Source organism: Meles meles, chromosome 17, assembly GCF_922984935.1.
Source record: "Meles meles chromosome 17, mMelMel3.1 paternal haplotype, whole genome shotgun sequence".
NCBI lineage: Eukaryota > Metazoa > Chordata > Mammalia > Carnivora > Mustelidae > Meles > Meles meles.
Window position 1 is genome coordinate 37,580,249 of NC_060082.1, and position 27,907 is coordinate 37,608,155.

General features: G+C 43.6%; 1 protein-coding gene across 5 annotated transcripts in view; it reads left to right on the forward strand.

The window, feature by feature from the left end:
- Positions 1–7,370, forward strand: part of RCOR3 (REST corepressor 3) — a 56,413-nt gene extending 49,043 nt beyond the window's left edge. For 4 of the 5 annotated variants that reach the window (XM_045982709.1, XM_045982710.1, XM_045982711.1 and 1 more), the window contains 2 exons: positions 4,061–4,302; positions 4,768–7,370. In XM_045982709.1, the coding sequence (XP_045838665.1) occupies positions 4,061–4,302; positions 4,768–5,112 (587 nt within the window). In that variant the 3' untranslated portion in view covers positions 5,113–7,370. The remainder of the gene's footprint in view (positions 1–4,060; positions 4,303–4,767) is intronic. The other variant, XM_045982712.1, reaches the window with a different exon arrangement.
- The last annotated feature ends 20,537 nt before the right edge of the window (positions 7,371–27,907 follow it).

Here is a 27,907-nt window from a genome sequence, read left to right on the forward strand (position 1 = left end):
AACTTATAACAAGTATGATGGGAACACAAGACTCAAAAGAGAAAAGCTAGATACTAGAAAGAGAATATATGATTTAGCCCTTTTAGCCCTTACCTGGACGCACCATTCACTGTCCCACTGCTGTTGATTTTTTTTTTTTTTACTTTAATATGAATTCTTGAAGAGATTTATAGGAGGTAGAAAGAAATGCATGTTCCCAGATGGTTTCAGTTTAAAATTAATCTCTTATTGATAGGGAAGAACCACATCTCTGGAGTTTCTAGATGTCACTGTGTTCTTATTTCAAAAATAGATTTCCTGGTTATACTAAGTACATGCTCACTTTAAGAAATACTGTTATATGAGAAGCAGGAAAGAATGTCCCCCAAATTTTACTGCCTAGAAGCAGCTTGCCACTGTAATGTTTTTACTTTTTTGGGTGAGGGGTAGCCCCAAATCAGATTTTATTTTATTTATTTATTTTTGAGATTTATTTATTTATTTATTTGACAGAGAGAAAGCGATCACAAGTAGGCAGAGAGGCAGGCAGAGAGTTAGGGGGAAGCAGGCTCCCGCCAAGCAGAGAGCCCAATGCGGGGCTCAATCCCAGGACCCTGGGATCATGACCTGAGCCAAAGGCAGAGGCTTTAAACCCACTGAGCCATCCAGGTGCTCCCCAAATGAGATTTTAAAAATAACTTTTTGATATACCAAAAGCAGATATATCCCTTCTATGTCAGGGGAAAAAAAAAGTCTACTGTTCTACTGTTCATGTCCAGAGTTGGAAAACACCACACTACAAATGCTCCTGAAGTTACAGTCTTACTAGCCAAATTTTTAAAAATATGAATGTGTGTGTGTTTTTTGTTGTTGTTGTTGGGCAGGATAAAGAATACTGTTTGGAAAATGTGGGCTTTTTAAAATCTGATTTTATATTAATTCCCAAGCAAAACTTTAAAAGTATGTGTTAAAGATTATAAGGTATCATCTGCCAGCATAAGAAGCCAAGTTGTTTGATTGTAATTTTCAAAATTTGGTTGAAAACACTTTTTCCTCTTCCTGGGAGATTTACAGTTTAACTCTTCTAGGATTTTCTAAAATTTCATTCCACTAACCTTAAAAACTGACCTTTTGCCCCAAGTTGAGAAGTTTAATTTAAAACCATGGTTCAAATGGACCTAACCCTTTTATTACATCTTCAGGAAGAGAAAGAGATTTAATCACTATATTGATTCTCAGCCTTGCTGATAAAGCAATCAGATGGCCTTACTACTATAAATTATGAAAAACAGTAGACCACTCTTCTTGCAGGTACAGATTGGAACAAAAGTAAGCTCTGATGTCCTGGGTTGTTAAAGTGAGTTGCTCTGCATTGCTATCCCTGCTAGGTTTTCCTCCAGAAGCCTAGCTAGGGATTCTTCTGAAAGAGCTGTTCCAGTTAAGTCTTCAGTTGGTATTTCACTAGAATTTACCTAGTTATCAACCACAGTATAGAATAAAGAATTCCATCTTCTAAACAAAATATGCTGTTGAACCAGCATCATGGGAAGTGTGAAGGTGATAAAGAAGTTAGCTATATGTGACTGTTGTGGTTTGGGGAAGAAAAGTCAATCCTATTTGCTGAGCACTTCCTGTGCACTGAGCATTATATTTCATAGGACAGTACTTCCCAACTTTTCTCACCCCATGACATACAGAAAAATTATGAAATTTGTCACAACACACTGGAGCAAATGGATGAGACTGCTCTTGTCCAGAAACAACTGTCAAGGAGCTCTAGTTATTCCAGACCCTGCCCCGCCACCCTGCAGGCTGAGCACGTTAACATCCCCGAAGGCCTGCTTGTTCTTGGGACACCATTGGGATCCTCAACCAGATGACAGAAGTCTGCAGTATTGTCTGAGCCTTAGATTTTACCAAGTAGTTTATATGGCTTACATGAGTTAATGATAAACATACCTGGGTGACTCAGAACCTAGGTGACTCAGAAAAAATCTTGACATTGAGAGTGTCTGGGAAAACTAAGCTTCCTGTAGGAAGTAGTTTTGATTTGGGGGTCTGTAATTCCGGAAGTGCAACAATGTTGGCAACAAGATAAAGTCCCTTAAACAAGAGAAAATAAAATGGAATCAGACAACTTACTGGTAGGTTTTGTAATACATTTTGCTAAACAAAGAGGTGTTCTAAGGATTGTAATGTCTTCGTATTTGGAGTCCATCTTAATGTGACTTCTTGCTATAATACAGAAGAACTAATCTTGGATTTATTTGAAGTTTTCATTTCCAAACTCATGTATCCAGTAGCTTTGGTCATTTCTAGAATATAATTTACATATTCCTTGTAAAAAATAGTACATCGATAGAACTCTGTGTCTGATTTCGAATTAGGAGTTATTTTTCAGTGCAACAATCTCAAATGAGTTGTTATTTTCCAAAATGTAAGTAGTAGAGAAGTACTTGAATATAGAGCAATAATTCCTGATATGAAATAACCTTGGATTTTTATTGCAGTTATGGAATTAGTGGAACCTGGTCACCCTTAGAATTTTTACTCAGTTACGGAGTTTGAACTGAAAATCAGTTTATGGATTTAAAAAGAACTTATGTTGCTAAATAGTGTGTCATAATTTATTATCACGCGTATGTCTTTCCCTTTGAGAACAGAGCAGATGAGCACAGTTTACAAACCCCAAACTCTGTATTAAAAATCATTATAGCTTAATGTCAAACCTCCTGCCCAAAATGTATTTTAAGATAAAAGCACTCCCCATAGTCAAGCCTGGCTAGTTGAATCTAAGCAAGAGATACTCATTCCCAAATTCTCTATATAAAATAAAGGGAGAAATTAAAAACAAGAATTTTGTCATATCATGATGCTTTAAGGTAATTGGGTATCTATAAGATATGAATTTAGCATTTCTCCTGAGGTGTTAACATACCCTTATATTATTCTGTCATCTATGATTGTACACATATTGAATTTATTTAAATTCCCATGATTGGGGTTGCTTAGGTTATATTATAGACTTTAGTATCATAAGTATCTTTTTTTTCCTTTCTCTAATTAATGAGTGTTTTCTGGTATTTTAAACAGTTATGAAATTGTAAAGTCAACACTTTGACACCTTCTATATTTTGAGTTAAATGATGAGTCAGTGAATGTCCTTTTAGAATTCCCTTAAGAGCAGTTTATTATCCATCTGATCATATAAAGTCATTCCAAATTCTGTAGTATAATTGACTATCTCAGGTTCATAAATATCAATCTTTCATTCCAATAAAATTTCCATTACAAAAAGTTAGGTTCTCAAATAACTGAATGTACAGTCATTAAATTTAAGGTAGTGATGATAAACACAAGTACATGTAGTCACTACTGTAACTTTACTCTTAAGGCTATAAAGTACAGCTAAGACTCCTCCTCATACACAGTCTTTGAAATTGTTAGAGGAGTTGAAATCCAACTAACTCTGAAAAATAGTTTCCCTTTTTTAGTTTTTAGTTTCTCTTTTTTGTTTCAATTCTTACCTCATTTCTATTCATTGGTGCCCTGGTGAGATTAGGCAAGAAAACCAATTGAAGCTGGTATTAAGACCCAAATTATGATGCTTTTCTTAATGGGGGAACTCTAAGACCACCCACTCAATCCATTGAGGGGATAAAACAGATGGCTCATTCCCATTCAGTTTTGTTTACAAACGGTGTTGCTCAAATTTAGGTGACTGGCTACTAGGGAAATAAATGAATGTGGAATTGAGGATGGAACAAAGAATTCAATGCTTTACAATAAATGGACTGTATTTGAGAGTTCAAGAGAGGATTGGAGAAATAACTGAGTATGTAAAAAATGGTAAGTTTCTGATTGTTCAGTTGAAGGCAAGTGGCTGGCTCGCTGAAATGACATAATTGATAGTTTTCATCTGTGACCCTGATATCTTAGTCTCTATCTCAGAATTGAGAAATGAGCAGAGTTTATGAGAAAGGATTTTCATTGCTGGTATCTTTTGTGTGTGCATGATGTATAGTACACACAGCTCTCCTTACTGATCCTTCACAGGTGTATTATTTACTTTGCCTTCCAGGTGTCCGCAAATATGGTAAAGATTTTCAAGCTATTGCAGATGTAATTGGCAACAAGACTGTTGGCCAAGTGAAGAACTTCTTTGTAAACTACAGGCGTCGGTTTAACTTAGAGGAGGTATTGCAGGAGTGGGAAGCAGAACAAGGAACCCAGGCTTCTAATGGTGATGCTTCTACTTTAGGGGAGGAGACAAAAAGTGCTTCTAATGTGCCATCAGGGAAGAGCACTGATGAAGAAGAGGAGGTGTGTTTGTGTATGGAATTTGAGCTAATATGAGTTGAGGAATCATCATTTTGTGTGGTGTTCTGTAAGGTTAATTTGTCAGAGGACTAGCTAAATGAGCATGAAAGGTTGACAATACACTTACTCAGTGGTGACTCTCTCGTGACAAGTCCTAATGACATGCTAAGTTCTGATCCTAGAAGAATGGAGAGTGTATTGTTCTTTCATAGCCTTATTTTTATTTCCAGTGTTAAGCTGATTACTAATAAAGATGCCTGTTTGGTAGCTTCATTGCTTTTTCGGTTTTTGGTTTTTTGTTTTGTTTTGTTTAAAATAAAAGAAGCTTGTGCTTCCAAAAAACACTGGTGTTACGTTTTTGTTTTGTTTTGATTTGTTTTGTTTTTCCTGTGACAGCCCAAACTATATTGTATTCAGTTCATTAGGAACTCTCATCTCATACATGTATTTTTGTTTCCTCACCTCTAGGCACAGACCCCACAGGCTCCTCGGACTCTGGGTCCATCACCTCCTGCCCCATCATCCACTCCAACACCAACAGCCCCCATTGCCACTCTGAACCAGCCTCCACCACTTCTTCGTCCAACACTGCCTGCTGCCCCTGCTCTTCACCGGCAGCCTCCTCCACTCCAGCAGCAGGCTCGGTTCATCCAGCCCCGGCCAACTTTAAATCAGCCTCCACCACCTCTCATTCGCCCTGCTAATTCTCTGCCGCCCCGTCTAAACCCAAGACCAGTGTTGTCCACGGTTGGTGGTCAACAGCCACCGTCACTTATTGGAATTCAGACAGATTCACAGTCCTCACTGCACTAAAATTAAACTGAACAGAGCTACAGTAACTCTTCACCCCTTCATTAGACCAGTGCTCATCAGACTGATGCAAAAGAGAACAGTCCTTGATACTGAGGCTGTGAACTAGTTCTGTGGCAGGGGGCTAGCATGAGTGGATGTCTAGGACATTTTTTGGTTTGTGCAACCAAACTAAATGTTATACAACAAAAAGCCTACAGTTAGCCTCCTTTCTAGAGTATACATTCAGCGACATGATCTCATAAAAGGAACAAAAGGAGATTAAGTATTCTATATACTTAAGAAAGTATATAGAATTTGTTTTGTTTTGTTTTTACCGTATTTATTTTATTGAGATTCTTTGTATTTCTGCCTCTTCATAGTCAAGGCTCTTAGTACAGAAATACTGACTTAGGAATTGTGAAAACTCCTTAAGTTTCTTAAGGATGTTTGACTTTTTTTCTTTCTTCCTTAATTTAATTTTTAACAACATTTTCCTATGTTAGGAGTACAAGAATAAATAGCCTGCATTTCAGATTTTGACATATGTTCATTTAATGCATATTTAAAAAATTATAGTGCATATCCCTTTTTTTCAAAATATCTTGCTTTTTTTTCTAAAGGAATTTTAATATATTCCTTTAAAAGAAAGCAATTTAATCAATTGCAAAGCAATTATATGAAACCACAAAGAATGTACTGAACCTACTAACCCTTAACATACACTTTAGGGTCCTAGTGCAAAGTCCTTGCTTAAAGGTCATTGACCTGTCATCTATAAGTAATAAGAGGATCGGCGTGATAATTTTACATACAAATTTGTTGAAGTACAATGTCTTTAAGTTCCTTGAAAATGGAGCTAATTTTGATCTTTTAAAATGCTATCTGCTTTTAACTAGTAGTTGCCTATATTTGGGGACTTTAGAAGAGAATTATATTTTGTCAGTTACATGGAGATAGTGATAGTTATGGAAGCATTTATTTACAATACCCTTTTTGTGTTTAGGTTCTGACTTAAAATTGCCCTCATACTTACTCATATGGTCTGCATTTAATATAAAGGATGTTTTCTTCATAAATCTCTATTGTACTATTTGGATACATTTGTGTATTCCTTGCAGCCGACCTGTGCTTGTGGGTATGGTTTAGGGTTAAATCAACACTATTTCATAAAATAAATTGAAGAATTTGTTCTGTGTTATCTAAAGATGCATCAGTATATTGTCACAATTGTGCTGTTAACTTAAAATGCTGAGACCCCTTTTTTATAAGCAAAAACATCTCGTCTTAATTGAACACATAAATCATTAAGCACCTACAAAGAATATTTTACAAGTAATAGTATTTCAACAATGTGTTACTAATATTTTTGATACAGCGATTTCATATTGGAATCATGACTTGTGCAAAGAGATCACTTAGATTACTATACTAGTGGAACTTAAGGCTAAATGTTTGCACATTTATATTCTCATCAGATCTAGAACTAAATAGTCAACATCTAAGGCCCTTGATTTATGTTTTGAGAAGTACTATATTCCCAATATTGGAAAAATAGTTCCTACCATTGGCTGTAACGCCTTAAGGAGCTATTAGATTTAAATTCATTGATTAGTTTTAATTTTAAAGTTTAGAGCTCTGCTCTTCATAAGGACCTTATGTTCTGGCACAAACTTCTTCCAGGGTGTGTCTTGTCTTTCTCATTGGATCATCTTAAAAAGTTCCTGCCCCTGGATTGTAACTAGATAAAAATCTGATTTAAAATTCTTAATATTCAAGAATTTATACTTATTTTTACTTTAAAAGCCACGGGGTGGGGGGGCAGTTATATATCTTAAGAAAATATCTAAAGCATTTTTTCAAAGTACTTAGATTGTCTTGCATATGTGCATACTATACGGCTTTTATTGTCTTGTCTCTTGTCAGTAGATCTTCAGTATACAGTGTGTGGGACAAGTCACTGTGTTGGTCAGCACCAGCATCTGTCCAGCTGTGAAGTATATTATGATTGATTTAAAAATCTGTTCTATCCCAGCCATGGGCCAAGATGCTGTATCTGAGGGATGTGCTGTGATCTGATTTATGTACACTAGAGCACACAGTAAAAAAATCTGAGCTTCATTAGTAATATGACACATGTATATAGTGAGATGTCTTATTGTGTGCTTTGCATATTTTGTAAATATTTTGCACGTCATTAATTTTCTTTTTTGTTTAAGCAGTGTTTGGCCTGGAAGAGTGATATGCTTGCTGCTTAATCAAAGGATTAAAGAGTTAAAGATGTCTATGTCTTCTATTTTTATATAATTTCATGTTGTATGAAGAATTTAGGACCTCTTCACTGTGAAATTCTAAATACTGATTTTTATAAAAAAGCAAAATCTAGAGATACTTTAATGACCATTTCATCATGTCATGGTTATCATTTTTGAAAAAATCTACACCCAAGTATTTTTTTCATTACATAACTAAAAATAAATCACACTGTTGATAAGCCTGGTAATATTAATGAAAAAATATTTTCTCTATATTTAATTCAAGTGTAATGTGGATGGAATTACAGGTAAGTTTTGATCAGAACTTTTCCTTAATTAATAATCCTACAATTAAATGAGTAAAATACAATGTAGAATAAAGATGAAAGAATAAAAATTCTGTCTTAATATATGCCAACATACTTTTAGGAATAGATACAGAGAATAAACAAAGTCACAGCCATGATTTTAAAAAATATTAAGAATGGTGGCTTAGGTGGCTCAGTTGGTTGGGCGACTGTCTGACTCAGGTCATGATCCCAGAATCCTGGGATGGAGTCCCACATCAGGCTCCCAGCTCCACGGGGAGTCTGCTATTCCCCCTGACCTCCCCTCATGCTCTCTCATGCTATCTCTCTCTCTCTCAAATAAATAAATTCTTTAACAACAACAACAAAAATTGCCAAGGTTTTTTATTAAAGTACAGAGTTTAGTTAGTAAATATGTTGTACTATTTTAATGTTTGTTCCTTCCATAAGAAGTAGATTACTCACACACGTTACACTAGGCTGATCACTTAACACTAGGGTATCAAGGTCTCAGAACAACTAATACTCTGACTTTAAGAGATAACAATATTGATTTGGACAGAAAGCTTGTGAAATTGCTAGAAACCCGCAGCCAACTTATTTCCAGTTCCCCTTCAGGGGAACCACCCAGGCCGGGCCCGCGGTCCTGAGTGTTCACTGCCCGGACCCTGTGAGAAAGTGCTCTAAATGCCAGACACACAGTGGCACAAATTGCCTCAGAACACTGGCCAACACCACCCTCTACTCAGCCACCTGGGGAACCCATATCAGTGCTGGAAGATTGGGCCTGCCATACCCCGAGGCCCTAACCCTAACCCTAGGTTGGGTTTTCCGGCTTCTGTCCCCAGAGGCCTGGCACCCAAGCCCTCCAGATTGGGGACCCCAGAGCCATACACCAGGAGTCCGCCTGCCACCCAGGAGGAAACCGTGCCATTTGGAGCTCCAAAGAGCTTTCAGAGCAGGAGGAAACTATGCCCCGCCCGAGGCAAACCCCACCTTCGGTGGCCCCCTTGGCCACAAACCCGGAGCCTGATGCGCCGCCTGACCCCCACCCTCAACTCAGCTGCCTGGGGAATACTGCCTCAGTGCAGGCAGATCAAGCCTGCCATGCCCCTAGGCCCTGACTCAAACCCTAGGTTGGATTTTCAGGCTTCTGCTCCCAGAGTGGTCCCAAAGCCCTCCGGATTGGGGAACCCTGAGTCACACCACAGGACTCTCCCTGCCAGCCAGGAGAAAACCATGCCATTCAGAGATGCACAGAACCCTCAGAATGAGAGAAACCTGCATGCCCTCCTAAAGGCCAACCCCGCTTTCAGGGCTCCCCCAACCCCCGGCCACAAATCTGGAGCCTGATGGTCAGCCTTAACCTCTCCATCAACTCTGCCCCCAAGGGAGCTTGTCTCCGTGGGGAGCCTCAGGGGAGCCTCATGGGCCCAGCCCGTGGTCCCAGATGGTTGCAACATGCACCTAGCAAGAAAGCATTCCAAACATTTGGCACACACGCAGCCCAAATGGAAACACAAGGCCAGCTATTTCTCACGAGTTTTTGGCCCACATTGCTATCTATTTGGGCAGAAAGCTCCTGAGAATTGACCGGAAAATCCCCAGCAAACTCACTTCTGGTGGCACAGGCCTGCAGGGCTGCTGCCTGGGCTTGGCCCCGGATCCCGAGTGGTCACGCCCCAAATCCTATAAGAAAGCCCCCTATGAGCCAGGCACACCTGAGGCCAATGCCTCCCATTAATCAGTACCCTGGGGTGTGTGCCCCAGCGCTGGTGGATTGGACCTGCCAGACCCCTAGGCCCTCACCCTATCCCTTAGTTGGGTTTTCAGGCTTCTGTACCCAGGGACCTATCCCCCAATCCCTCCAGATTGGGGAGCCCTGTGCCACACCCCAGGACTCCGCCTACCACTCAGGAGGAAACCGTGCCATCTGGATTTGCACAAAAGCCTCATAGTGGGAGAAACATGCATGACCCTCCTGAGCCTACCTCCACCCTCAACAACCCACTGGGCCACAAATATGGAGGCTGACGCTCAGCCAGACCCCCTCCCTCAACTCTGCCTCTGGAAAGCTCCTGTGGGCAGGGGCCTTCGGGGGAGCCACATAGAACCAGCCCATGTTCCGGGATAGCCATGACATGCACCTAGCGAGAAAGTGCTCTAGACAGTGGACAACAGTGTGACCTGACTCGCCGACCAACACTGTCCAATTCTCACCAGCTTTCTGCCCAAATCAATATCAGCGTGGGCAGAAAGCTCATGAAAATTGTCAGGAAAACGCCTGGTGAACTCGCTTTGAGCGGCGCGGTCCCATAGGGCCTTTGCCTGGCCTGGCACAGAGTCCTGAGTGGTTGCGGCCTGGACCCTGTGAGAAAGCCCTCTATGAGTCAGGCACACATGCGGCCAACCCATCCCACTACTCAGCCCCCTGGGGTCCCTAACGCAGCACCGGCAGATCAGGCCTGCCATGCCCCTAGGCCCTGACCCTAAACCTTGGTTGGGTTTTTGGGCTTCTGTCCCCAGGGGCCTGTCCCCCAATCTCTCCAGATTAGGGACTCTGGAGCCAAACGCTAGGAATCTGCCTGCCACCCACTAGGAAACTGTGCCATTTGGAGCTGTGCAGAACCCTCAGACAGGGAGAAACCCACAAACCTCCCTGAGGTCACCCCCACTTCCAGCGGCCCCCTGGCCACAAAACCTGGAGCCTGACCCCAGTCCTTCATTCAGCCCCCTGGGGATCCCACCTCAGTGCTGGCAGATTGGGCCTGCCATGCCCCTACACCCTAACCCTAACCCTAGGTTGGGTTTTCAGGCTTCCTTCCCCAGAGACCTGGCCCCCGTGCCTTCCAGATTGGGGACCACTGAGCCACACCCCAGGACTCTGCCTGCCACCCAGGAGGAAACTGTGCCATTTGGAGCTGTGCAAAACCCTCAGAGCAGGAGAGACCTGCATGCCCCCTCAAATCCACCCCCACCTTCGGCGACCCACCAGGCCACAAACATGGAGGCTGACTCTCAGCTGGACCCACTCCCTCAATTCTTCCCCCAAAATGCTTCCCTGGACAGGGGCCCTTGGGGGAGCTGCGTGAACCTGGCCCATGTTCCTGGATGGTCCTGACAAATACCCACCTAGTGAGAAATCACTCTAGATTGCCGGTGTCAGCATGGCTGGAATTGCCACCTAACGCCAGCCAAGTCTCATGAGCTTTCTGCCCAAATCAATATAAGTATTGATTTGGGCAGAAAGATTGTGGGATGAGAATTGGCTGGAAAACCCCTGGGGAACTCATTTCCGGTGGCACAGGCCCACAGTCCCAGGCAGTGGGGTCCTGAGTGGCTGTGGGTCCTGAGTGGTCGCGGCCCGAATCATGTGAGAAAGCCCTCTGCAAGCCATGCTCAAGTGTGGCCAAAAGCACCCTCTACTCAGCCCCCTGGGGTGCCCATCCCAGCACTGGTGGATCAGGCCTGCCATGGCCTTAGGCCCTAATGGTAACCTTCAGTTGGGTTTCAGGCTTCTGTCCCCAGGGACCTGTCCCCTGAGCCCTCTTGATTGAGGACCCAGGAGATACACCCAAGGAGTCTGCCTGCAACCCAGGAGGAGACCGTGTCATTCAGAGCTGCACAAAACCCTCAGACTGGGAGAAACCCACATGCCTCCCTGAGGACACCACCACCTTTGGCAGTGCCCCTAGCCACACCTGGAGCCTGACGAGCCACCTGACCCCTGTCCTCGACTCAGCACGGATCCTGCCTGAGCATAGCAGATTGGGCCCACCGTGCCCCTAGTTCCTAACCCTAACCCTAGGTTGTGTTTTCTGGCTTCTGTACCCAGAGACCTGGCTGTGAATCCCTCCAGATTGGGGACCCCTGAACCACACACCAGGACTCCACCTGCCACCCAGGAGGAAACCGCATCATTCAAAGCTGTGCAAAACCCTCAGAGTGGGAGAAACCTGCACCCTCCCCTGAGGCCACCTCCACATTCGGAGCCCCACCAAGCCACAAAGACAGAGTCTGATGCTCAGCCAGGCCCGTCCCTCAACTCTGACTCCTAGGAAGCTCCCCTGGGCAGGGACCCTCGGGGGAGCTGCATCATCCTGGCCCTTGTTCCCAGATGGTTGGGACACCCACCTAGCTAGAAAGTGCTCTAGACAGCAGGTGCCAGCGCAGTCCGAATCGCCAACCAACATCGGCCAATTCTCACGAGTTTTCTGCCCAAATGGGTATTAATTTGGGCAGAAAGCTCATAAGAACTGGCCAGGAATCCCCTGGCTAACTCGAATCCAGTGGTGGGGGTCTGGCAGGGTCTCCTCCTGGGCCTGACCTGGGGTCCTGAATTGTCGTGACCAGAACCCTGTGAGAAAGTCCTCTACAAGCCAGGTGCATGTGTGGCCAACCACTTCCTCTACTCAATCCTCTGGGTTATCCGCCCCAGCACTGGCAGATTGGGCCTGCTATGCCCTAAGGCCTCACACTAATCCTTGGGTGGGTTTTCAGGCTTCTATCCCCAATGGGCTGTCCCCTGAGCCCTCCAGATTGGGGAGGCTGGAACCACAGCCCAGGAGTCCGCCTGCTACTGAGGAGGAAACCGTGACATTCAGAGCTGTGCAAATCACTTAGACGGGGAGAAACCCGTATGCCTCCCCGAGGCCATCACCACATTCGGCAGCTTCCACTGGCCACAGACTCAGAGCATGATGCACTTCCTGACCCACATCCTTGACTCAGACCTGAGGGAGCCCATCTCAGTGCCGGCAGATCAGGCCTTCCATGCCATTAGGCCCTAACCATAACTCTACGTGGTGTGGCCAGTCTTTTGTTCCCAGAGGCCTGGCCCAAAGCCCATCAAACTGGGGACTCCTGAGACTCAGGCTGGACCTCCAACATCCACCTAGGGTGAACTGAATGCCAAAATGGTGCCATTTGGAACTGCACAGAACCCTCAGAGAGGGAGAATCCTGCATGTCCCACTAAAGCCACCCCCACCAGCGGCAGCCCCCCTGGCCAGAAACCTGGATCTGGTGTGCCACTGGATGCATGCCCACAACTCAGCCCCAGGGGGAGCCCGCTTCGGCACCCACAGATCAGGCATGCCGTGCCCCTAGGCCCTAACCCTAACCCTAATTGGGGTATACAGGCTTCCATGCCCAGAGGTCTGTACCCCAAGCCTGCTAGATTAGGGATCCCTGAGTCTCACCCCAGGACTCCACCTGCTGCCCGGAGTGAAATGGTGCTGTTTGGAGTTGGGCAGACCCTTAAAACAGGAGAAACCTGCATGTCACCTAAGGCACCCCCAGGTTCTGCGGTGCCCCAGACACAAAACCGGCTTCTGTCGTGCCACCTGATTCCTGCCCTCAACTAAGCCCACCATGGAGCCTGCCTCAGCACCGGCATATCGGATCTGCCATGCCCCTAGGCCCTAAACCTAACCCTAGTTAGGTTTCCATCCCAAGAGGCCTGGCCCCCATGTCCCCCAGATTAAGGACCTCTGAGTGACACCTCAGGACTCTGCCCACCAAGCGGGAGGAAACCATGCTGTTTGGAGCTGTGCAGAACCCTCAGAGCTGGAGAAACCTGCATGCTCCCCTGAGCACTCCCCTATGTCCTATAGCCCCCAGGCTACAAACCCAAAGCCCGATGTGCCGCCTGACCCCGTCCTCAACTCAGCCCCTTGGGGAACCCACCTCAGCACCAGCAGTTCAGGCCTGCCATGTCCCTAGCTCAGCTCTCTTCAGGGACCCCTATCAGATCTAGGCAGACCTGGAACTCCCATGTCTGCTGCAAAGCTCTGTGATCCCTGCTTCTTCTTCTAAATTCACACTGGCCCAAGGCTTTCATGAGAAAGGGAGAAGACTACCTCCTGAATGCTTGACACCTCCTTTCCTCTTCTGCCCTATTGCTCTCCACTTGCCTTTGTACCTGGGCAAACTGGAAATGACACTTCAATGGAACATGTACCTGCTCTGAGATCTGAATCTTTCATTGCAGCTTTCTGAGGACTCCTTATGCAATCAGAAACTAGTGTATCCTACCACAGTGTGTTTGAAAATGATTATCCAGGGGCGCCTGGGTGGCTCAGTGGGTTAAGCCACTGCCTTTGGCTCAGGTCATGATCTCAGGGTCCTGAGATCGAGTCCTGCATCGGGCTCTCTGCTCAGCAGGGAGCCTGCTTCCCTCTCTCTCTCTCTCTGCCTGCCTCTCTATCTACTTGTGATCTCTCTCTGTCAAATAAATAAATAAAATATTTTTAAAAAAAAAGAAAAGAAAATGATTATCCACAGAACAGGAGAGCGAAAGTCACTCCATTATTACCTCACTCTTCATGAAGTAGAACATGGTCTTCTTCTTTTCTACATTGACTTCAATTCCAATTCATTTTCATGCAGTGTTAATTCCTTTGCTTCAGGGGTAGGATTTCGTGATTTCTCACTGCACAGAACACCCAGAGTTCATCACAAGTGCCCTCTCTAATAGCCGTCAGCCATTTAACCCTTCCCCCCCACCCCACTGCACTCTAGCAACCCTCAGCTTATGCTCTAAGGTTGAGTCTGTTTCCTCATTGGCCTATCTTTCTCCCCTCACTATGTTCATTTGTTTTCTTCCTGAAATTCCATAGGAGTCAAGTCATAGGCTATTGGGTCTTTTCTTACTGATTTTGCTGAGCTAAATCCACTCTAGATCCATCTACATCTTTGCAGATGGTAAGATTTCATTCTTTTTGAAGCTGGTTCCTATTCCATTCAGAAAAATCACTCATCAGTGAATGCACATTGGGACTCCCTCCATCGCTTCACTATGGTTGATAATGCTGCTGTAAATATCACGGTACTTGTACCCCATTGAATGTGCATTTTTGTGCCCTATGGGGAAATTTCCTAGGAGGGCAATTGCTGGATCCTAGTGTTGTTCAGTTTTAGCTTTTGGAGGAACCACCATACTCTTTTCCAGAGTGGCTGCAACAGCCCACATGCTCACCAACAGTGCAAGAGGGTTCTGCTTTAAGCAAAATATTCCCTGCCAGCAATTTCCTAAGGAGGAAACGGAAAACCTGTGGGATAACCTGACTCACCCAGTGTCAGGCAAGCAGCCACAGAAATTCACCCCAGGGTTCCTGACGCCAAGCCCCTTGAAGCCACCAGAATGCCTCTATCCAGGAGAATTCCCAAAGACTCTTTTTCTGACTTCACCACCCATGAAATTGCAGAGAAAGTACAGCATGTTCAACTATCTAGGTTGTCCATTGAGTGAAACTAGAAAGTCAAGGTTCCATTCTCAATCGTACAAGGTTCCTTGGAATCCTTTTGATTTTTCCCTCTGCCCTCATTGGAACACTTTGGATGAAAAGACAAATCCATTAGGATACATCACCTTTGACAAAGGAGAAGACATCATCCAAGTCTCTGTCTGACCACAAACAGCCACCTAACTCTGGATGCCTGCCATTCCACCACAGCCTAGGCCCAATCGAATAAACACTGTTACATGAAGGAACACATTCTATGTTCAAAACACACACCGAGTCAATCTCATCTTCCCTTTCAAATCCAAGGGATTGCCTAAGAAAGAGATGTTCCAAATACCATTGTAAGCCAGAAACAAACAGAGAAAATGGGATCTCTGCCATGGCCTCCCTGCAGGGAAACTCGGGAATTCTGGCACCCACTCTAGATTGCTGACAGCTGCTTCAGTGACTCTATGGTTCCACTGGAGACAAGAGAAAAGCCCAGGTGGTGTGGAGTGAAAGATTGAATGCCATTTGTTGAAGAGAATGTCTTTTTTCCATTGGATATTCTTCCTGCTTTGTCAAAGATTAGTTGACCATAGGGCTGAGGGTCCATTTCTAGGCTCTCTATTCTGTTTCATTGATCTATGTGTCTGTTTTGTGCCAGTACCATACTATCTGACAGCTTTGTAATAGAGTTTGAAGTCTGGAATTGTGATGCCACCAACTTTGGCTTTCTTTTTCAATGCTTGTCTGACTATTCGGGGTCTTTTTTGGTTCGCTATAAATTTTAGGATTATTTGTGCTATGTTTTTGAAAGTTGTTGATGGTATTTGATAGGGATTCTATAAATGTGTAGATTGCTCTATGTAGCATAGACATATTTACCATATTTGTTCTTCTAATCCATGAGCATGGAACATTTTTCCATTTCTTCATGTCTTCCTCAATTTCTTTCATGAGTATTCTATAGTTCTCTGAGTATAGATTCGTCTCTTTGGTTAGGTTTATTCCTAGGTATCTTATGGTTTGGGGTGCAATTGTAAATGGGACTCACTCCTTAATTTCTCTTTCTTCTGTCTTATTGTTGGTGTATAGAAGTGCAACTGATTTCTGTGCATTGATATTGTATCCTGACACTTTACTGAATTCCTGTATGAGTTCTAGTAGTTTTGGAGTGGAGTCTTTTGGGTTTCCCACATAAAGTATTATATCATCTGCAAAGAGTGAGGCTTTGACTTCTTCTTTGTTGATTCAGAAGCATTTTATTTCTTTTCGTTGTCTGAATGCTGAGGCTAAGATTTCTAGCACTGTGTTGAATAGCAGTGGTATTGATAGTGGACATCCCTGCCATTTTCCTTACCTTAGGGGAAAAGTTCTCAGTTTTTCCCCATTGAGAATGGTATTTGTTGTATTTGCTGTGAGTTTTTCATAGATGGCTTTTATGATATTAAGGTATATACCCTGTATCCCTACGCTATGAAGAGTTTTGATCAAGAAAAGATTCTGTACTTTGTCAAATGCTTTTTCAGCATCTATTGAGAGTATCATATGGTTCTTGTTCTTTCTTTTATTAATGTGTTATATCACATTGATTGCTTTGTGGATGTTGAACTAACCTTGCAGCCCAGGAATAAGTCCCTCTTGGTCATGGTGAATAATCCTCTTAAAGTACTGTTGGATCCTATTGGCTAGTATTTTGGTGAGAATTTTTGCATCCATGTTCATCTGAGATATTGGTCTGAAATTCTCCTTTTTGCTGGGGTCTTTGGTTTTGGGATGAAAGCAATGCTGGCCTCATAAAATGAGTTTGGAAGTTTTTCTTCTGTTTCTATTTTTTGGAACAGTGTCAGAAGAATAGGTATTATTTCTTCTTTGAATGTTTGATAGAATTCTCCTGGGAAGCCAGACCTCCCCAGATCTGGCACTGTAGAGTCCCTGCTAGAAGAGCAGTGGCCTGACTTTATGGCCACCCTGAGCTGAAAGCCAACTCCTCGGCCCTGTCTTTGCAGCTGGCTTCCCTACTCTGATACCCGGGAGCTCTGTCATACTCAGGCACCCCCAGCATTTCTGTGACTCCTAGGGTCCTGAAACCTCACTGTCCCAGTGAGGATTCTACCCCTTGCTTAGCCACTTGAGCAGCGTCCCTCCACAGAGCAGACTTCTAAAAGTTTTGATTTTGTGCTCTGTTGTTCTATCACTTGCCAGTAGCCGGCTGATGGAGCTTCACCTGCGTGGTCTGTTTTCCCAAATATTGCCTTGGATTCACTTCTCCTCATCTCTGACCTTCCAGAAAGAGGTCGTTTTTTCTGTTCATAGAGTTGCTGCTCTTCTTTTCTTCAGTCTCCTGTTGAGTTTGTAGGGGTTCAGAATGATCTCATTACTGTCTAGCTGAATTCCCGGGACCAGATGAAATTAGGTCTCCTATTCCTCCACCATCATCCTCCTCCCTCAAATTTTTTTCTAAATCTACTGAAAGGACCATGTGGTTCTTCTTTCTTCCCTATTTATGTGTTCTAGCAGATTGACTCTTTTGAAAATGTTGAAAAAAACTTTGCCTCCCAGTGATAAATCCCACCTGGTCGTGATGGATAATCTTTTTAATGTACTGTTGGATCGTATTAGCTAGGATCTTGTTGAGAATCTTGGCATCCACATTCATCAGGGATATTGGTCTGAAATTATCTTTGTTGATGGGGTCTGCCTGGTTTGGGAACCAGGTAATGCTTGAAAGAGTCTGGAAGTTTTCCTTCTGTTTCTATTTTTTGAAATATCTTTAGGAGAATAGGTATTTCTTCTTTGAATGTTTGGTAGAATTCTCCAGGGAATCCATCAGGGCCTGGGCTCTTGTTTGTTTTGGGGGACATTTTTAATCACTGCTTCCATCTCATAACATGTTATTGGTCTATTCTGGTTGTCAATTTCTTCCTGTTTCAGTCTTGGTAGTTTATATGTATCCAGGAATGCATCCATTTCTTCTAGGTTGCTTACCTTATTGTCATATAATTGTTGATGATAATTTCTGATGATTGTATTTATTTCTTTGGTATTGGTTATGATCTGTCCCCTTTCATTCATAATCTTATTAGGGTCCTTCCTCTTTTCTTCTGGGTAAGTCTGGGCAGTGGTTTAATGATCTTATTAATTCTTTCAGAGAACCAGCTTCTAGTACATTGCATGTGTTCTACTACATTTCTTGTTTCTTTTTTTTTTAAAGATTTTATTTATTTATTTGACAGACAGAGATCACAGGTAGGCAGAGAGGCAACCAGAGAGAGAGGAAGGGAAGCAGGCTCCCTGTTGAGCAGAGAGCCCGATGCAGGGCTCGATCCTAGGATCATGACCTGAGCCGAAGGCAGAGACTTTAACCCACGGAGCCACCCAGGTGCCCCTATTTATGGTTTCTAATTAATTGATCTCTGCTATAATCTTAACTATTTCTCTTATTGTGCATTTGTTAGGTTTAATTTGTTGTTGATTTTCCAGATCCTTAAGGTGTGAGGATAGTTTGTGTACTCAGGATTTTTCAATTTTTTTGAGTGAGGCTTGGATGCCCATGTATTTCTCCCTTAGGATCATCTTTGCCATATCCTATAGGTTTTTAGATTACTGCATATTCATTCTAATCAGTTTCCATGAATTGATTAAGTTCTTTGATTTCCTGATTGACTCAAACATTCTTGAGCAGGATGGTCTTTAGCTTTCAAGTGGTTGAGTTACTTCCAAACTTTTTCTTGTGGTTGAATTCCAGTTTCATACCATTGTAGTTTGAGAATATGAAGGGAATAATCTCAGTCTTTTGGTATTGGTTGAGACCTGATTTGTGACACATTATGAGATCTATTCTGGAGAAAGTCCATGCGTGCTTGAGAAGAATGAGTATTCTGTTGTTTTAGGGTGGAATGTTCTATATATATCTCTGAGGTCCATCTGGTCTGGTGTGTCATTCAAAGCTTCAAAGCTCTTGTTTCTTTGTTGATTTTCTGCTTAGTTGATCTATCTGTTGCTGAGGTTGGAGTGTTAAGGTCTCCTACAATTGATGTATTATTACCAGTAAGTCTCTTTATTTTGGTTAATAGTTAGCTTATGTAGTTGGCTGCTCCCATTATGGGGGTATAGATATCTACAATTGTTAAATTCTCTTGTTGGATAGACCCTTTAGGAGTGATATAGTATCCTTCTGTATCTCTGACTACAGTCTTTAGCTTAAAATCTAATTTGTCAGATATGAGAATTGCTACCCCGGCTTCCTTTTCAGGTCCACTGGCATGAAATATAGTTCTACATCCCTTCGATTTTAGTCTGGATGTATCTTTAGTTTCAAAATGAGTCTCTTGTAGACAGCATATGGATGGGTCCTGTCTTTATATCCAGTCTACAGCCCTGTGTCATTTTTTGGGAGCATTTGGGCCATTCATCTTAAGAATGATTACTGGTAGATAAGATCTTACTGTCATCATGTTGCCTGTGAAGTTCTTGTTTCTATGAATTGTCTCTGTATATCTCTGTTCTGTATCACTCTTGGGGTTTTTCTCCTTTTATAGAACCCACCCTTAATATTTTTTAAAAGATCTTATTTATTTATGTGACAGAAAGATAGAGAGAGCACAAGTAGATGGAGTGACAGGCAGAGGGAGAGGGATAAGTAGACTCTCCACTGAGCAGGGAGCCTGATATGGGGTTTGATTCCAGGATCCTGGGATCATGACCTGAGCCAAAGGCAGCTGCTTAACCAACTGAGCCACCCAGGCACCCCATAGAAACCCCCTTAATATTTCTTGCGTGGTCCAGTGGGTTAAAGCCTCTCCTGGGATAGAGCCCCACATTGGGCTCTCTGCTCCACAGGGAGCCTGATTCCTCCTCTCTCTCTGCCTGCCTCTCTGCCTAGTTGTGATTTCTCTCTGTCAAATAAATAAAATATTAGAAAAAAAATCATGCCTTTAAAAAAAATATTTCTTGCATGGCCAAATTAGTGGTCACATATTCTTTTAGTCTCTGTCAGTGCTGGATGTTTCTTATTTCTCCATTTATTCTGAATGAAAGCCCTGCCAGAAAAAGAATTCTTGTTTGCATGTTCTTCTCATTTAGTGCCCTGAATATATCTTGCCAACCCTTTCTGTCTTGTTAGGTCTCTGTGGACCACAGGTCTGACGTTATTCTTATGTTCCTTCCTCTATATGTAAGGAATCTCTTCCCCCTAACTGTCCTTAAAATGGTTTCCTTGGTTCTAAGACTTCTGAGTTTTACTATTACAAGCCTGGGGGTTGATCTGCCTGCATTGATCTTGGAGGGATGTCCTCTGTGCCTCTAGGACAAGATTACATGTTCTATTCCCCAGATTAGGGATGTTCTCAACTACAATTTTGTCAAATATATCTTCTAGTCCTCTCTCTCTCTCTCTCTCTCTCAATTCCCTTCAGGGACCCCAATAATTATGACGCTGGAAAGTTTCATGGCATTATTTATTTCTCTAATTCTATTTTCATGGATTTTAACTGTTTGTTCCATTCCTCCTCCTGCTCCTTCTCTTCTGTCAGTTCGTCTTCAAGATCACTAATTCCTTCTTCTGCCTCATTTACTCTATTAGACTTCCTAGATTAGATTGTATCTCACTGATAGCATTTCTAAGTTCTATCAGATCTACTCTCACTACTGCCCTTAGCGAATCTATGGTGCCATTAATAGATTATTACATATTCTAGATAGAAGTTCTTTGTCAGATATGTCATTCATAAATATGTTCACCTACTCTATAGTTTGTCATTTCATGCTCCAAACAGGATCATTAGTAGAACAGAAGGTTTTAATCTTGATAAAGACCTGTGTTATAACATATCTTGCTTTATTGTCCTGTATAAAAATGAACCAAAATCTACCCTTGGACAATGGCTAATGTATTTTCTCACAGTTCTGTAGGGTAGAAGTCCAACATAAGGCACCAGTGTGGTCAAGTTCTGGGGAAACCCATCTTACTGGAGGTTTGTCAATGGCCAACTTCTTGCTGTGTGCTAACATTACCTCTCTTTGTACGTGTGCATGGAGAGAGCAAGCTCTCTGGTGTCTCTTCTCATAAGCCTGTCAACCACATCATGAGAGTCCTAACCCTACTGTTCTGTTCATTTCTTTTTTTTTCTTTTATTTTCTTTCTTTCCTGCCTCTTTAAAGTCTATTTAGTCTATTTTCTCTCCATTGTTCAGATTCAGTATTTCTTCAATTTACTGGCTCTCCCTCTGTCACCATCATTGTCCTATTGAGCCCATTTAATGGGTGGTAAAAAATTATGGTTACTATATTTTTAAGTTCTAATTAACTTTTAAGTTCTTTTCATATTTGCTTCTGTCTTGAGATTTACTTTCATTGGTTTAAAGCACGATTGCAATTTCTTGATGAGGGTTCTTTTCAAAGGATAGTTCTTTTCAAATCCATTGGGTATCCCAACATAGGTCATCATTGGATATGGTCTTTGGATTGTGTAGCATGTTCAAGATGACATTTTTCTGTATTTTAGCATGGTGAATATTCTTAGTTATACATCTTGCATATTTGGGGTGTTGTGTCCTGAGACTGGATTTTCTTCAATCTGGTTTGTGAGTACATGGTGGCTATACAAGAGTGTGGCTAGCAATGGCAGCCTCTGCTATGTGCCCAAACCAGAAGAAGCACACCAAAGCCGGGCCAGAAATAGCTTAAAGCTATAGTGCAACCTGTGTGGAAAGTCATATCTTGGTGGCTTTCTTCCCTGCAGACAGAGATGAGGGCATATGGAAGCTAAAAACATGTTGTCTGCTGAATTTATTTCTGAGGATGGACTCATGAGGACTTTGTAAATGTCCAAAGTCTACTTGGGAGTGGGAAGTTTTCAGGAAAAGTGTGTTCTGGGTATTGACATCATTTTTTTTGGTATTTTTTAAATCTAATTTTATTTTTTCAGTGTTCCAAGATTCATTGTTTATGCACCACACCCAGTTATCCATGCAATACAAGCCCTCCTTAATACCCATCACCATGCTCACCTATCCCCCATCCCCTCCCCTCCAAAACCCTCAGTTTGTTTCTCAGAGTCCACAGTCTTTCACACTTCATCTCCCCCTCTGATTTCCCCCCAATTCACCTTTCTTCTTCTCCTAATGTCCTCCATGTTATTCCTTATGCTCCACAAGTAAATGAAACCGTAGGATAATTGACTTTCTCTGCTTGACTTATATCATTCAGCATAATCTCCTCCAGTCCCATCCATGTGGATACCTAAGTTGGGTATTCATCCTTTCTGATGGAGGCATAATATTCCATTGTATATATGGACCATAGCTTCTTTATCCATTTGTCTGTTGAAGGGCATATTGGTTCTTTCCACAGTTTGGGGATTGTTATGAATGATGGGGATACAGATGACCCTTCTTTTCACTACATCTGTATCTTTGGGGTAAATACCCAATAGTGCAATTGCAGGGTCATAGGGAAACTCTATTTTTAATTTCTTTCAGGAAGCTCCACACTGTTTTCCAACGTGGCTGCACCAACTTGCATTCCCACCAACAGTGTATGAGGTTTCCCCTTTCTCCACATCCTCTCCAACACTTGTTGTTTACCGTCTTGTTAATTTTGGCCATTCTAACTGGTGTAAGCTGGTATCTCAATGTGGTTTTGATTTCAATCTCCCTGATGGCTAGTGATGATGAACATTTTTTCATGTGTCTGCTAGCCATTTGTATGTCTTCTTTGGACAAGAGTTTCTTCATGTCTTCTGCTCATTTTTTTGACGTGATTATCTGTTTTTGGGTGTTGAGTTTGAGGAGTTCTTTAAAGATCTTGGATATCAGCCTTTTGTCTGTAGTGTCATTTGCGAACATCTTTTCCCATTCTGTGGGTTGCCTCTTTGTTTTGTTGACTGTTTCTTTTGCTGGGCAGAAGATTTTTATGGACATCATTTGAGAAGTTTATTTTATGCTGGTGGAAGAATGGGCTTACTGGGATGGCTGGCATTGATGTTGGGCTTGCTCAAAACGTACATTAAGGTGACCCCTTTATTAGTGTCCTCTTCCTAGCTATCATCCTTCGAGGTCCTGCTGAGGTAGCCCAGGTATCATAGAAGTGGTGAGCCCTGAGTTGGTGTGCTGACTTGGGTGAAATTAGGCATAAATTAGGCATAAATTCCCATCCCTACCCACTTATGCGAGGTTGGAAATGACCTTTACCCTCATCTGAACCATCACAGTGGAGTCACAAAGGGAAAAGGTCACCTGAAAGCCCCAAAGGCCAGTCACTCCCTCTCTCCATATCATCCTGGGGCAGGTGTGGGCAGCCTCACATCTACTTAGGCACTCCCTAGGGGAAGCACACCACTCACGGTTGACTAAAGGACCAGGGATCTCATGGAGGGTTCTCCCTACAGGCATACTCCAAGGAAAATTACCATCCCTGGTTCAGGTTTCACTGGTCTGCAAGCCCCATGTATTTATTTCCTGACGGCTAACCTATTCCTCTATTTAGCTAAATCCAGCCTCTCCTCTTGCAGTGGAGAACCCCTATTACACAGAACTGCTGGAGTAAGTTGACTTTTCAGATCACCCCAATTAGGATGAGGAGACTATCCTTGAATGTCTCTCCCCAACAGGGATCAGGCATTTCAAATTAACTCTGTCTCTACCAGAACCCCTCTCTCTATAGTCCATTATGTCTTGTCCCACAGACGGGGGAGTCCATTCATTCAGGGTGAATAAAAACATCTCTTTGGGAAACCCTGTTGACAAAATTTAACCCTGACCCTTTCCTTTATGGAGTGGGTTTCCTGAAATGGAAGTGATGCCCTTAAACCACACTCTCAAAGAAAGGCATTTCAATCTCATTTAGGAAAATGGAAGATGGGTTCACTTTGTTCATGCCATGCTGCTTAGTGTGGCAGCAGTGGGAGAATATGACTGCAAAATGGTGAGCGGGAGGGATGATACAGGCACTACTGCAACCATGCCCTAAGTAGACTCACCAGAAACAGCATTCTCAAAGTGTTGCAACACACAGTGAGCCTCAAGGAAGCATAGCTGTGCTGCAACGTGTAGAAGCCTCTGTAGACCTCTTCCTTCCACATTGAAAATGAAGAAAACCCTGTGGGACAATGCTACCCAAGTCCAGACTCAGTCACCACAATTCCCTTCAACAAGTGGTCCCACTCTCCTGCTCGCTCATGTCCATACCACATTGTCCTCCTGGACTACTTCCTGGTATACACCCATATTCCTGGCTTTTCTCCTTTCTTCCCAGTCAGCTTTTCTCCCTGTGAGGGACTGTGTGAAAGCTAAGCAATCCCACACTCATCCTGTTCATACCTCCTGTGGATTCCAGGACACAAGCTCTTCATTCTACCCCATGCCAGAGTTCCACAGACCTGAAAGTCATCTGCTTTCAGTACCTATCTCCCCCAGAGTGTTGTTACCCATCTCCATGTGCCTTGTCCACTTAGGGTTCCTTCAGGAACCACCTAGAGAAAGTCTCCCTCCACAAACTAGTCCATCGCCCATTCCCTTCCATCCATCCCCTGAGCTAACACACGGATTCCAGGAGTCATTGGTATTGCTTCACTGCACTGTATTCTTTCTCCAATAATGTTATCTTCTTAGGGTCCGTGATCAAAGGAACGAGACCGACACAAAGCAAAAGTCAAGCAAAGCTTTATTTCACGCCAAGCATCGAAAATCAAACTAACCAGTTGAGGCCGTCTCTTACAAAGAGGCAACGACGACCAGGAAACCGACCCCGATGAATTCCCCTTACCCAATGACTTCCTCTTCATGGTGAGGTTGCTCCCCGGCAAGGTCGCTGCCAGGTGATGCTCATGACGCTCCCGACGACCATGATGCTCCTGATGATGCTGCTCGCAGCAACTATTCTTCCCTGAGGATGCTGCTCCCGATGACCCCGATGCTCCCGATGCTATTACTACTATAATACTACCCTCCTGCCTCACAGACTAACCTTTATAGAGGTGGTTGAGCCTGGCCCACACACAGGTGGCCAATGAGATTGCAACACACAGGTAAAACTGCAGTCATGCTAGGTCGACAATAAGGGTGGCCAATTGAATTTCAATTCACCACAGTAAATATATGCGTGCCCACTGATTGGATGTCTCCATCCGGCCTGGCCCACCTCTATATCCAGGGCCTGCAAGCAAGTACCTCTGGGAGGGGTGGGGTCAATCTAAGCCCACAACAAAATGGCTCCCTCTGGCCAACGAGGCCCTTACAACCTTCATAAGCAGAGGGACTGATCCCCACAATCTGTTCAGGGTCCAGTAGGCATTTTGCTCTAATGACTGCATTGCTCTTGAGGGAAGCCACATGGAAAAAAACAATCCAACTCAATCTAGGTCTATGAAATATGAAGTCATAGTTCAACAGTAGCTATTTATCCAAGAGTTCCACATAGAACCACAAATCTTTACTAAGTGCCTTGCCTTAAAATATTGTCCTGCTATGAAGGAGATTGTATTCCCTTGGACCCAGAGTGGGACTGCCTTGTTGCTGAGGAAACTATGCACTGAACCCAAATACAGATGAGACCTGGAGCAGATGGAGGATCAGCACAGCAGGACCATGGTAGGGGGGTTTTGGACTAAAGCCACAGTGCTGAGAGACCCTTTCAGACCCTGGATGCTTCCCATAGACATGAAATATGCACTGCCCTTATCCACGTTTCAACCCATGTTCCACAGAGCAGCAGAAATGGTGAGGATGTGGTGGACACTGGTGTCATTTTGTCACTCTTGTGGGTTTTGTGAACATTCCCTGTTTCTGCATTCTGGACTATTGTAGGCCTCTATGGAGCACTACTCTGCATAACTGGCTATTTTAGGCCACTGGTTCAGGGGAGAAGTATCAGCCCCATAATTCACACCCAGTGCACCCAGAGAAACTGGCTGGCTGACATTGTGGGATGCAGGAGTAACTTGTGCCCAGAGATTCACAGAATCAGATGACAACCATGCACAACATGCATGACACAGTCTCTGGCTTTTTTTTGCAGGTGGACTTGGAGGCCTTGGGAAGAAGCTCTGCTTGCCAGAATGGCTGTGAGGACACTATAGACATAGAATGAAACTGGAGAAGTCTCAGTCTTTAGACAGGACAGCCCAGCAGCTGGTATGTCCCCACATCTGAGGCTTAGTGGTTCCTTACACACAGTAAGCAGAACAGGAACTTGGGTGGGACAGTGGGTTCATTGGTTTCTAACCCTTTGTAATGAACAGATAGCTATTTTAACTACTATAGTGACTGTTTTACATGAGCTAAATTTCCCCTGCTTGTCACCATCTCTGATTTCACCTTTCTTCAACCACCTCATCGTTTAGGAAACTTCTTGGGTACTTTGTGACCTTTCAAGCTTCAGTAACCTTAAAGTCAAGTGGCTGTTACTACCTGTGGGTGAAGAGCTTGCTGGACAAGGAAGCCTGCTCACACAGTGGGGCTCCACTGCCACATCTGACCCCTGCTGAGCCCTACTTCTGGAAGGAATTGATCTCACAGTGCTGAGAACTAAAGACAGAGGCTTACACCCCCATATCCAGACTGGCCCCTCAGCCCTCATCCTTCCTCCACCTACACATCCCCTAACAGAGCAAAGACCCCATGGGTGATCCAGCACTATCAGCATCAGTATGAGTATAATAAATTACTAAATGAAAAACCCAATCCCTTTCTCTTGGCATCTTGAAAAGAAAACACTTTACCTGGGATTATCATGAAAGTATAGTGGGCAGAAGAAAAGGGTAGCCTGCTGCTGAGATAGAATTACCTGGCTTTCTTGATACTGCCATTTTCTTTCTCTGTGTCTGTAATGACAGTGTTTTGTGCACACAGCCTTCATTTACTTTTCCAAAACAAACATTATTATTGTACACATTCTTGGCAGCAGCAACAACACATCCTGACATGTTCAACTGTCATCTAATGACCAGGGCACAATACTCTAAGGGTGGGCCCAGGACGTCTGACTAACCCACTCCCTGTTTCCCACAAACCCTATAGGTTATCCACTTATGGAACACAGTACATGAGATCACACTGCATGAGAGTTCTCCAGGATGAAGGGAGAACTTCTGTGACATTGGTACAGATACTGGCCTTTTCAGGTCACACCTTGAGTTCTTCACAGGCAGGCTAACAGTGATGAGGGAATAATACACTGCCTGGGCACAAAGCAGATGAAGGTCACAAGGCCCCCAAGCAGACCTGGGATGCTGCATTACCAGTGTTTGTTTCGAGGTAACACAAATGGTCTCCACTAAATATGCCTGATGTGCAAAGTACCTTAAATTTCCTGGGTGGTTGAGCAACAAATCATATTATCACCTGGGCAGAGATTCACCTTCCCCTGAGATGTAACAACAGGGAAGGAGGCACGCTGTGGGTGGGGCCTGGCTTCAAAAGGGAGGGAAAAGTAAGGGGTGGGATATTATTTCCAACTGACCTCCAGGTCTGCAGGTGTCTGAGGGCTCACTTGACACCTCACTTCCTCCAAGGGAGTCTTCACATCAGTCTTCAGGATGCACCTGGAGGAATAGGGACAGGTAATGGAAGTCCAAAAGGCCACCTGAAGTTAATTTGTGGAGACTGGTGTGAGTGGGTCTCACTTCCTGCAGTGGCCAGCCCATCCACAAGGTGGGTGTCAGCATTTCTCAGCCCTGAGCTTGCATAAGCAATGCTTGCAAGGCCTTCCTCAGCCTCCAGAGTGTATCATTCCCTATGGCTGGTTGGAGAATAGGCATCTCCATTTCCATCCAGCTGCTTCCCCAGACCTCCACTCTTATCCAGGGCCGACACAGCCCTCAGAAGAGGTCATGACCTCACTCACCTCCAGCCCTGTGTTTCCACTTCACTCTGCCATCACACCAGAAATTTTAGGTAAACTTTCTGTTTCCCCAAATTTTCATTTCTGGTGCAATTAAAGGATGAGTTCGGTTAAATTCACTATGTATCTAGATGATTTCCAAATAAGATAAAAAAAATTACTTAACACAGTTTTCCCTACTTTTGGCT